Raw genomic sequence first — 12942 nt, 5'->3', positions numbered from 1 at the left:
GACACAGCAATCAGACAAGGAAAACAAATAAAAGTCATTCAGATTGGAAAGAAAGAAGTAAAACTATGATTATTTGCAGATGACATACTATATAGAGAGAACCCTAAAGAATCTACCAAAAACCTATTAGAACTAATAAATGAATTCAGTCAAGTATCAGGACACAAACTTAATGTTCAGAGATCGGTTGCATTTTTATGCACCAATAACTATCAGAAAGAGAAACTAAGAAAATAACCCAGTTCACAGTTGCATCAAAAAGCATAAAATACGTAGGAATAAATTTCATCAAGGAGGTAAAAGACTTGTACTCAGAAAACTATATGACACTGAAGAAAGAACTTGAAGAAGATACAAATAAATGGAAAGATATACAATGCTCATAGACGGGGAAGAATTAACATCATTAAAATGTCCATACTACCCAAAGCAATCTGCTGTTTCAACACAATCCCTTTCAAAATACCAATGGCATTTTTCACAGAACTAGAACAAATAATACAAGAATTTATATGGAACCACCAAAGACCCCAGATAGGCAAAGCAATCTTAAGAAGAACAAAGTTGGAGCTATCACACTACCTGATACCAAACTATACGACAAGGCTATAGTAATCAAAACAGCATGGTAACTGGCATAAAAATAGACATAGATCAACTAAACAGAATAGTGAACCCAGAAATAAGCACATGCCAATATGGTCAATTAATCTATGACAAAGAAAGCAGAATATACAATGAGGTAAATACAGTCTCTTCAAAAAATGGTATTGGGAAAACTGGATAGACACATGCAAAAGAATGAAACTGAATCACTTTCTTACACCACATATAAGAACAAACTCAAAATGGATTAAAGACTTAAATGGAAGACCCCAAAACCATAAAACTTCTAGAAGAAAACATAAGCAGTAAACTCTTTGACACTGCTGTTGGTAATAGTTTTTTTTTTTGTTTTTTTTTGGATATGTCCTCTTGGGCGAGAAAAACAAAAGAAAAAATAAACATATGGGACTACATCAAACTAAAAAGTTTTTGCACACAAAAGAAACTTTCAACAAAATGAAAAGACAACCTACTGAATGGGAGAAGATATTCACCAATGATACATTCTAAGGATTTAATATCCAAAATACATAAGGAACTCATACAAGTTAACACCAAAAAAATCCAATTGAAAAATGGGTAGAGGACCTGAATAGACATTTCTCCAAAGAGGACATACAGATGGCCAACAGACATATGAAAAAATGTTCAAGATCATTAATCATGAGATTAATCAGAAAAATGCAAATAAAAAGCACAGTGAGATATCACCTCACCAATAAAACAACATACAAGGGCTGGCGAGGATGTGGGGAAATGGGAACACTTGTGCACTGTTTGTGGAATTGTAAAGTGGTACAGCTGCTGTGGAAAAAAGTATGGAGATGTCTTAAAAATTAAAAATAAAACTACCTTATGACCCAGCAATTCCACTCCTGGGTATTTATCCAAAGAAATCCAAAACACTAATTCCAAAAAACATACACACTCCTATGTTCACTACAGCATGATTTACATTAGTCAAGATACAGAAGTAACCTAAGTGTCCACTGAGAGACAAATGGATAAAGAGTTGGTACATACATACAGTGGAATATCACTCTGCCATAAAAAGAGGGAAATCTTACCATTTGCAACAACATGAACGGACCCAGAAAGTCAGAGAAAGAAAAAGACCATATGATTTCACTTACATGTGGAATCTAAAAAAAATAAATAAATAAACAAACAAAATAGAAACAAACTCTTAGTTACAGAGGACAAATTGATGGTCACCAGATGGGAGGGGGGTTGAGAGGATGGGAGGAAAAGGGGAACAGACTGAAACGTATAAATTGCCAGTTATAAAAACAGTCATGGGGGTGGCTTCCGGAAGCTCTCACGGTCCTCGCTCTCTTTTTTGCTGCTTGGCCACCGCCATCATGGGTCGCATGCATGCTCCCGGGAAGGGCCTGTCCCAGTCGGCTCTGCCCTACCGCCGCAGCGTCCCCACCTGGCTGAAGTTGACATCTGACGATGTGAAGGAGCAGATCTACAAACTGGCCGAGAAGGGGCTGACTCCCTCACAGATCGGTGTGATCCTGAGAGACTCGCATGGTGTTGCACAAGTACGTTTTGTGACAGGCAATAAAATCCTGAGAATCCTTAAATCCAAAGGACTTGCTCCTGATCTTCCTGAGGATCTGTACCATTTAATTAAGAAAGCTGTTGCTGTTCGAAAGCATCTTGAGAGGAACAGAAAGGATAAGGATGCTAAATTCCGTCTGATTCTGATCGAGAGTCGTATTCACCGGTTGGCTCGATACTACAAGACCAAACGAGTCCTCCCCCCCAATTGGAAATACGAATCATCCACGGCCTCTGCCTTGGTTGCATAAATTTGTCTATGTACTCAAGTAATAAAGTCATTGTTTAATGAGAAAAAAAAAAAAAAAAAAACAGTCATGGGGATGTAAAGTACAGCACAGGGATGACAGTTGATAATATTATAATAACTATGTCATGTCAGGTGGGTACTAGACTTGTTGGGGTGATCACTTAGTAAATTATATAAATGTCTACCACTATGCTGTACACCTGAAAATAATATATTATTGTATGTGAACTCTAATTGAAAAACAAAGTTGTAGTCTGGCCCAGAGAGCACTAATCTGCTTTCACATATAGCACTACTCAAAAAAGACTTTTCCCACCTCCTTCACTTCTCCTCCCCAATCCCTTGTACTTCAACTCTGGAGGATCAAACTTCCACTTAGTGAACTAGGGGAGAAGAAAAGATTACTTTGGAATGAATAAACTAAGCATGATCAATAGAGCCTCGGGCCTGAGATTTCAGGCAAACAGAAAACTCTCTCGAAGGCACCCAGAAGCCCCAAAACAGTATACAAGTATATTTAAGAGAGAGAATCAACCTGAGGAGTCACCAATCCACTCTGCCCAAGGCACTGTTTCAATTGCAAATAAAGAAGGGACGCCACTCTGCTGGAATACTAAGCAAGAATATAAAGGAAGGGATTCCTCAAACCTATGTAACTTTACTAACAATTGTCACCCCAATAAACTTTCATTAAAACAATAATAAATAAATAAATAATCCAGCCTTCGTGACTGAGATCAGCTCAGGGGCAAACAGCAGAACAAGGTGAAGTGTTCTCTGTCAAAAACAAACATGAAATGCTTTAACATGTTGGTGCTGGTGAACCCCAGACAAATGTGTATTTGATTGTCATTGTTCCCCCTCATCCTGGGTTTTCTGGCTAAATCTCCCGTACAAGATTGGAACAGAGAAGACAAACATTCCTAAACTTCCTACTGCCTCGCTCACATCAGAAACCCTGAGCCCATGCACCGCAACCAGGCTGACTGCACAAGCTCAGACCTGCGGTCCTCCCCGGGGAAAGGCTTCATGTCACAATCATTTATTCAGAGCCGACAGCAAGAACATTTGAAAGAAAGGGGAGGGGAGCAGGGCAGGCTTCTGACCCACCACATCTGACTTCATTCAATGCCCAACTGGAATAATCACGACAAGGCAACTTGGGTGACCTCAAAGGGGGCAGAGTGCATCATGGGCACGTGTGACTGGTGTTCCTGCTATAGAGACTGAGCGATCTTCGCAAAGTTTTGTGTGCACAGTTGCTTGGGTTAGAAAAGGCCAAGTAGAAGTTGAAACAATCCATCAACAAGTACTTAGCGAGAACTGGGAGAAATGAAGACAGTTTAAAACCCTGCCCACAAGGAATGTTCAACTTAAGGCAGCATTTCTTAGCCTGGAGACCGCGATCCAGGTGCACTGGGCTGTGAAATCAATGTAGCAGGTCTCTACCAGCATTTGTAAATAAAGCAGGATAGAACAGAAAAAGTACCAGAGCATCACTTTCATAACTTTGTGAAACTTCTGTTTGGGTTCTAAAATGTTATTTGTGTGAGCCACAGCAAAAAATGTTTGGAAGCTACTGACTGACTAAAGGATAGATAGTTCATGTTCCCACTGGAACATCTCTTTTGAATTCAACCCCCATCTGTACAATGTCTGATTAACTCTTCTGGTGTTTTCACCAAAGATGGCCATGATTATACCCATTTGACAGATAAGGAAATGCAGGTGCAAAATAGGAAACAACTTCTTGTGGCCACACAGAGAACAGAGCCAAAATGATTGTGCTAAAATCTAGTAAGACCCAAAAACAGGCCTGTCCAGTCTTCTCTGTAGCCAAACAAAGTTCAGCCACAAGCAGTGAGTGGGCACCAGTTAGATTTCCAGGAGGGAAAGGCTTTGTTCAGCTCATTGCTCTATTCTCTGTAGCCGCACAACAGCCTAGCCAAATGTCCCTTCATGTCTTTCCTTAAGGAAAGAAGAGTGTGAGATAGTGCCTTTCTGGGACTCTGTTCCATCCTTTGTTTACACCTTATGTCTCTCTGTCTGGTCCCCAAAAGATGGTTTGCAGCCAAAGACGGGTAAGATGTCTCACGGGAGATACAACTTAAGCCAGGCGGAACCGAGTGGGGACCCCAAACGAGCTGCCTCGGACAGGTATGGGAAGGGGCCTTGCCTCCCGTTCCCCCTGCTTGGGAAAGTCTATTGCCGGCTCTGGCTCTCCCCTTGCACCTGGTTCCACTTCTCTCAACAGAGTTGTTACAATGTGAAAGACTTGATCCTGAAAACTACATACTTTAGGTACAAAACATCCTGGGACCTTGTGCTTCAGCTGTTAACAGACAAAGGGTGATTGAAATAAACATTTTTCTGTTAGGAAGTCTGAGCCTCACAGACCGTAAGAAACAATGTTGCTTTCTTGTAGTTGTAGACCTCTCAATAAAAACCTCCAGCCAGCTTTATTCTGGGCTCCAGCCCTGTCCTTCGGAGAGATTTAACTGCATTAAGTCTCTGGTTGTTTCTTGCTTAAAAACTTAACCCAAACCGCCCCTTCTCACCTCCTCACTGCCCTTGTTGCGCGCAACAATCCTCAGTTTCTAGAACAGTCCCCAGCCCAAAGTAGGCCCTCAATAAATATTAGTTGAATTAATAATTTAACGAAGGAGTGAATTAGCACAATCCCCAAACTCAAAAATAATTATTTATTGACAGACATTTAGCTAACCCAACGAAGAAATCGTCTTTCCCTGAGGTGCCCTCAGCTAGACTTAAGAGAACTAGCGAGAAACAGAACCAAGGTTATTTTCTCCAGCTTTAAATGTTTTGATGGCATCCTCTCAACTAAATGCTAAACTGGCCCGTGGTATCTCTTCATGCCCAAGTTCCCACCTACCTTTTTAGCTACAACTTCTTCTTCCCTCTCACCCTATCTTGAAATGTATTCTTTAGCAATAATGAACTTATGTAAATTCTCTAAATGCATGAGAGTGTTTTATGACTTGGTGCTACTGTACCTTCAGTGCCCTTTGCCTGAAAAGCCAGTCCTCTTTGAGAGCCCAGCCAAACAGTACCATCCAGCTCAAGTGCGACCTCCTCAGAGCCATCCCTGGTCATGTGTTCTTAACCCCTACCTCTGCAGAGTAAACCAAGTTCTCCTCCGTGCTACCCGTGCACTGTGTCCACATTCTTTGTGGTATTTCTGAGATCCTGCTGTGATTTTTTTATTGTTGTTGTTTAGTGTTTCCTTTGTGTGTCTTTGAGAAGAGGGGAGGAGAGGAGCCAGAATGGAGAAAGAGCAGGACGAGAGAGATCATGGGGAGCCAGAAAGATGTGTCTGGGTACTTGTCTCAGAGGGTGGTGGTGCCCATCCCTGGGTTCAAGGCTCATCTGCTTATTGGCCCAGAGAAGGCAGCTGCCAGGCACTGAGATTTATAATGATAACATTCCAGCCCTGATCCATGTGGAATAAGCAGACCAAAGCCCGTAATGCTCAGTACATGTCCGGTGCTTTTGTACCAGGCTCAAGATGCTTTCCCAACACAATGACAAACTGTGCAGAATCGAAACACGAGGTGTGGCAGGGCAATTCGACAGAGGGGAGAGGTGAGAAATGTGGGAAATGGCCCAGAGGCCCCGAAGGGGTCAGGTCTGCACACCTCTCCCCTAGAGCCAAGCGCTTGGAAAAGTCACCACAGATCCAGAGTAACTCTGCTGCCCAAGCTCTGCCCACAGACCACAAGTGTGGACCTTCTGACCTACCACCCAGAAGGAGCCCTACTGACCAAACCGAGGAGGACAGCAAATGGGAAGGCATTGTGTAGGGTATAAAGCGCTCTGTACCAATACAAGGGAGTTTGGGGTAACCTTCCGATTTTCTTACCTGTTACAGTTTGGGTTGGTATTCTTAGAATATGGTATCTCAGTGGGAGCGAAGTGGGCAGAAGAGGGAACAGAAGTGCCTAACAGCAGGGGAGGACCCTAGAAATACACCCTCCACTTCCGATGTGGATACCCTGGAAGGAGTTGGCCGAGAGCACCACCATGCAGTCAGCTCTGTGTGGTGCTACGTACAAGCATGGGCTTGGAATCCCGCAGACCCACCCCCAGCCCAGCTTCTGCCCTCACTTACTCAGTGTCTTAGACAAGTGGTCTGACTTCACATCTCTTTCCACATCTGTGACATGAGAGTAATAACAGTGTACACATCACAGACCTGTTGTGAAAATCTAGTGTCCTGAGAACCTGCCAAATCTAGTGTCCTGAGAACCGCTATCCACTGTTCCTGCTATTCCCAAGAATGTGCCAGGAAAGAAAACAGCAGGTGAAAACTTTCCTTGAAAGTCCAATAAAAATAAGAAGAAGAAGAATGAAACCGATAGCATGGAAAGTAGAGAAAGAAAAAGGCTCCATCAGTCTTAAACTATCCTAACTACAGTCTACGAAACAAATCCACGAATAGAAATTGTCATTGTGAGCCTTTGAAAATATGTTGGCGTACATAATTTTGGGGTATTTATCCTGTTGCTTCTCCCCGAAGGCTCTGGGACCACTGCATAAATATATCCGAGTAGCACTCAGTGTTTGCTCTCAAGCCTGGAGAAACTCAGGACAGCTGGTGAAGTCCATTACATGGACATCCAAGGGAAGACTTTGCATGAAGAAGTTAATGGAGCTTAAGCTCATAGCACCAGGAAAGCAGAAAGGGTCTCCCACCCCCAAAGAATCAGTCAAAATCAGTACAGTTTCTATTTCAACCCTCTCCTTGGGGATCCAGAGCTAGCTGCAGTCTCAAGTTCAAAGACAATACTCTGGATGTATAGAGACATACCCTTCTGACCCTTTTGGAGGGGATATGAGTGGGAAGAAATATAAGCTGCTGATAAAGGACGAAACGATCATCGGGACTTGTAGATGCTCGGGGCCAAACCAGACAGAACAGGCAAACGTCAGATTTATGAAGCTGATTAGCAATACTGCAATGTTGCTTTCTGAGAAGATGCAAAGTAAAATTTGACAAAAGGCCAAGAAGAATGAAAACATCAATGCGGCACGCCAGACTCAAAGCTCCAAGATGCCTCTGTGCTTTCTTTGGCTTCCCTGAAGAGGGAGGACTTGATATGACAGATTCTCCTGTCAGATGGACACCCACTCTTTAAAGTAATTTGCTTTGCATTTAAGAAAAATACATAATCAGCAACACACTCCCCCAAGTCTCTTCAAGGCTATAAAAATAGAACTTGATGCATTAACGTGAAATAGACTTTTACCTTTAGAACTGCTTCTTCCTTTTTTTCTTTTAGAGACATGCACAGGAGTTTCACAGTTGTCATCTATTACGTCTAAAATGCCACATCAAGTGGCCAGCGCAAAAGCCTGTCCCAAATGGTATAAAATGCCATCAGATACAACAAGGACCTTCTTACAGCCACACAGACTGAAAATGAACTCTAAAATCGTTCAGGTACACAGAGTAAATTTCTTCTTGAATGATGTTTCAAATATGGACTAGGAAGATTATTTTTAGTTATAGCTGAAAGCTTCAAGAAGCCAGTTTTCTTTGTTCCTTTTTCTTGGCTAGAATTGCTACAGCTTTTAGAGAGTTTCTCACAAGTGTATGTGTGTGCTTTTCAAAGATATTTAAATTTACACACATAGATACACAGCGTATGATTTTTCACCTCCATTCTCCCTACCCCCCACCCCCATCAAAAGTAATAAAATTTAAACTTTTTATTTGGTTAAGAGACCGCCGGCTGTTTTAAAAATACTTTGGCAGTTAAATACCACTTTCAACTCATGAAAGAAAATAGCTGTGGGAAAGAAGAGACTATTGGGGCTGGAATTCATTAACACGTAGGGCAACAGTAGTTTTCCTTTATTTAGAAGGCTGTCGTAACTCCTCCCAGTGTAAAGACTATGACCAAATATGGGCCCACTGCTCACTCTATCTCCTTTTTGCTTCTGAGCATCAGCTAGACTTCCTCTCTTATTTACCTTTGGCATCCATCCACTTCCTTTTATCTAATAAAACAGCAGTCAGGATACTATTTGTATTAGTATGGAGTGCTGAGACTTAGCAAACACATATATGACAATAAACATACACGTATATAGCGCTTCACACATCCTAAGCACTGTTTGAAGAGTTTTATATGTGTTCACTCATCAAACTATATGTTATACCGTCTACTCCTCATAATAATCCTATAGAGTTTCTTATGTTGGTTGCTTAAATCCTTCTTCCGTTCCTAATGAGCCACGATTTTGTTCAAGTTCCACCCTTTTCCACATGGCCATTACTTCAGGAGGGGCTGTTCTAGGAGGTGGGCTCTTATTGGCCCAAGCTAAGTAAGAAGGCCCACGAGGTACAGGCGTGTGACACTCTTCTGGCCAATGATATGTGAAAGGAAGCCTGCTGGTTTGGGGGAGGGGTAGTTGTTCATGAGAATACTTTTTTTGTTGTTCCTAATAAAAGCCACACAGAAGAGAGAATGTCTCCCTCTTTTGGATTTTGTTGGGTCTGGAGTTGATGCCTAGAACTGCTGCAGCCTTCTTGCACCCACGAGGGAAGCCAGTCTGAGGACAGCGGCATCACAGAGAGAATACAAAGCCCAGAGAGTCACCCAAAGGGGACCCAGAGCCCTGATTCTGCGTCTGGAGCTGCTGGAGCTTTTGCTTTCTTGTGGCATGCGATTCTTTCCTCATTGTTTTAAATGAGCTGAGTCCAGCTTTCTCTCTTACTTACAGCCAAAGCCATCCCTAATGATGTAATTAACTCTACAGGTGAAGAAAAAGACGAAGAGGGTAAGTGCCTTACCTACCATCACACTGCTAGTAAATGTGCTAAGCACATGCAGGCATTAGGGTCTAAAGTTCATACATTAAATTAAAAAGGACTCTAAGAGAAGGATTTTAAACACCAATATTTTACACATTATACATACATATACTCTCATAATCACACACATACTCTAACATCACAACTAATCTTAAAATAATGATTAGAAAGTTCATTACCTAGAGCTCAATATATATTTCTGATTTCTACTCCCAAAGATTGTTAGATTTTGATTCTGCGTATGTGAGATTATAGATGTGAGTCACTGACAGTGTCATAAGGCACATGGAAAGGCAAATATATTATCATTTTTTACTAAACTCTCATGGGTTTGATACAAAAATTCATCTTGGTAAAATCAAGTCATTAGCCATGATAGTCAACGTATATAAATGCAGCAGAAAGCTGCGAACTGTTGATGCTTCTTTTCTCATGTGATCATGAATTATTAACTTGTGGATGCTAGCAGTGTGGGGTTTCAGCTATCAGGAGACATCATGCAAAACAGAACCCAGAGATGGCTCACCCCACAAGAGAAGGCTTCATTACTCTACATGAGCTGCAAAGTGACATGTGAAGAAAGTACACCCCACCCAGTGGGACTCAGAATATAATTCACTTTGCATGAGAAATCATTGTGTTCTATGAAAACGAATAGAGTTCCTTTTTCTGTCCTCAGACTGGCTTCCCTCATGGGTGTGTTTTTAGTGACATACACCATTAAGTCTCCAGCATAGAAAGCGAATTCTCCATCCAAGCATCTTGCTTGTGTGTTCTCTTTGCCAACATGTCCCCAGCTGTTCCTAAGGCAATGTCTCAATATATGTCACGGTCTGTGGAGAAGAAGCATCTGGGAGTGATGCAAATGGGCTTTAAGGAATTCAAAGTCCACAGCATCAGCTCTTGGGGGCTAAGTTACTTTAAATGGGAGTATCCGTTGGAAGGAATCGCCTTCCCTGACATTTAGTTTCTGTGCAGTGAGTCCTTCATTAGGGTTACATTTCTGGTCTCTCCAGGGCCCCTCACTCACACCTCCTGAGGACAGAAAGCGAATCCGAATTGGTGTATTGGGAACAGGAAATGCGCATGCTTCAGTTACCCTCTCCCCTATCCTTTTGGGAGCTAGTTGACCACAGGGAGCTGCCTGGCCAATCTTCTCAAAGCCGAAAATGTACAAGCTCCAGGGCCCAAGGACCCAAGCTGTGGTTTTGCAGGGCCACCTGTGCCTGCCTGGAGGGGCAAGTCCATTGAATCCTGAGTTTGGGAAACAGCGTTCTCACCTGCAGAGAACAACCACATTTTCCAACACCATCTTGATCAGTTAAAAAAAAACACTTCAGTGCAGTTAAATCAGAACATGGGTGACGAAGCTAATGGTTACTTACTGAGCTTGCTCAAACCCCAACATTTTCTAAAATTGGGGTGGCTTCGCCACACCTTCTTGTATAGTGTTTGACGGCATTCAAAGTTCTCTCCCATAGCCTATCTCTTTGGGTCTTCGCAACAAACCTGAGAGGAAATCAGGGTTTATTATCCTAAATGAACACCAATATGGAAACTGAGACCCAGAAATTTTAAGTGATCTGACCAGTGTACCAGCCCCATACAATGCTCCAGATCTCTAGCTCCCACTCTTCTGTTCATTCTAGAATACCTTTCCCTCCTGACTTCCTTCACACTCTGACTCCAGTGAGCTGACAACTTACATGAGATGGGGCAGGGCATGGACCCTGCCTCTCCACCCCCCACACATAGCACTTCTGCCTTTTAAAGGCTGCGTTAGTATACTACACGATTTATTGACTTCGGTGCCATCTAATAAGCAGCCTAATTTACTGGAAGCCCCAACTTGAATTTTTCCAAGCTTCAGAGGCTTCTGCCAGGCAAAGAAGATAATTATATTGATTCTTTGTTACCCTAACAACCTATTTTTCATGCTTAAGCAGTACAGTCTGTACCCAAATTAAAGACTCTTTAAAAGTTCTTTAAAAGCACTCCACAAACTAATAAGCTAAAGCTAAGCAATTAAAAAGCACTTTGCAAAGTCAGACAATTCATTAAAGCTTTCTACTTCTCAAGTTCTCAGTGTCTATAGTTTAACTAGGGAATCTGTCTACTAAGTAGTGTAGTGTCAATGCTAATTACTCCAATATATAAATCTACCCAGTTATCATTTTTTCAAGGGAAGAAAAGCCCTTGCCTGTCATCATGTGCAATCAGATCCCAAGCCACCTGCTGCCCTCGGATGCCTGCCTGCTGCCCTGGCCCTGGGGCCTTGTAGACTATATTTACACCCTGGAGTAAAACTCTAACTCTCTGTAATGAACAGGAACGGCACCACTGTGGTCAGCGGAGCCAATCCCTGGGGAGAAAACACAAGTGACCGCCGTCCTTTCTAAAACGAACTAGGACGTTTTCTTGCCTTAACTGCTCCTGTGCAATGAACACAACTTACTCTCCAAGTTGCCAGATCACTCAGAACAGAACTTCTCATCATAGATTTTTGCAGGTGACGATGTAGAAAAGTAGCAACATGCCCCCTGGGGTGCTCGATGACCCCTTTCATGACAATCCAGGGTCCTTTCTGCTCCTTGAATTTCAGCTCATGGCACTGCTGCCCTCTTCCTCCTGGCTATCTCCGCACATGGGTCCCACCACACGGAGGTCTCCTGCCCATTTTTCCCATGGCTCCCTCTCTGCCTGCTGGGCTGAGCCTTATCCATCCTTCCAACCTTAAGTTCAGCCAAGCCTCCAAGGCTGGTTTCTCAACCTCTGTTCTCTCCTGTCTCCTCCAAGACGGACTCATTCTGGCCTGTGGCTGCTACCATCACTTCCCGGGCTGAGGGCATTACCTTCTTCCCACCTCTCACCCTGCTGCCTGCAGGACAGAAACCCTCACCGTCAGACTGTCATTTCACATCGTCTACAAACCCAGAACAGTCATTGTTTCTCCCCCAGAACCTCGAATGCAACCCTTCTCCCAACTTGTGGTTTTGTTTTGCTTGTTGTTTGATTTTTGTCCTAGTACTGGCAGCCAAGCAGGCTTAGACTCTAAGAATGCATAGTGTACTGGGGCTTCATGTAACCTCATCCCCAGTTTCTAAAGCTGGTTGGAGGCAAAGGCCCCTAATCTCTGCCACGGGTCCAGGCCATACAGTTGGCTTCCACCTTGTTTTCCAGCCTGGCATTCTGGCTTTCCTGCTGGACTTGACTCCCTCACCCAAGCCACATCCCATTCTAAGCTGCTTGCCCTCACACGTTTCTAGTTCTTGCCAAGTATCTGCAAAGTACAGTAAGATGAGGTATGCCTGCACTTTGGGCTTCTGGGTACACCTGACCGAGGTCTCATACCCCCAAGGCCTCTTGTACATGACCCCAGCTTTTCCCCAAGTAGCAAGATGGCACTAGAACAGATAGTGGGGACCTGAATTTTTCCCTTTAGCTAATTAACAATCTCTGTGACCTTGAGTGAGTCACTCACCTCTGTGTTATAATCTGTAATCACATCCACGGTTAGGAAAATCAAACAAGAAGGGAAATGAACACTCTGAGAACCAGGCAGCATTGCAGAAAGGTCCAAGATGGTTGAAGGCATGGTCAATAGCCTCTTTACTGGTGGGAGATAAGCAGCAATGGGTAGAGAATCCCAAGTACCTGAGGCCACCAAAATGAAATACGTTAG

General features: G+C 43.0%; 2 protein-coding genes across 2 annotated transcripts in view; one reads left to right on the top strand and one right to left on the bottom strand.

Annotated features, from left to right (window-relative positions):
• CCDC3 (coiled-coil domain containing 3) overlaps positions 1 to 12942 on the bottom strand; it is a 77546-nt gene that overhangs the window by 37273 nt on the left and 27331 nt on the right. The gene's annotated exons all lie outside the window — the stretch shown is intronic.
• Positions 1912 to 2467, top strand: LOC308497990 (small ribosomal subunit protein uS15-like). Its single transcript, XM_081049145.1, has one exon. The coding sequence runs from the start codon at positions 1968 to 1970 to the stop codon at positions 2421 to 2423; it is 456 nt and encodes a 151-aa protein (XP_080905271.1). The 5' UTR covers positions 1912 to 1967; the 3' UTR covers positions 2424 to 2467.

This window comes from Rhinolophus hipposideros (genome assembly GCF_964194185.1).
Source record: "Rhinolophus hipposideros genome assembly, chromosome: 1".
In the NCBI taxonomy this organism is placed as follows: domain Eukaryota; kingdom Metazoa; phylum Chordata; class Mammalia; order Chiroptera; family Rhinolophidae; genus Rhinolophus; species Rhinolophus hipposideros.
This window is presented reverse-complemented; position numbering and strand designations above follow the sequence as displayed.

What these genes read in the sequence shown, in the direction of transcription:
- LOC308497990 (XM_081049145.1), top strand. Translation starts at nt 1,968, where the DNA reads ATGGGTCGCATGCATGCTCCCGGGAAGGGCCTGTCCCAGTCGGCTCTG.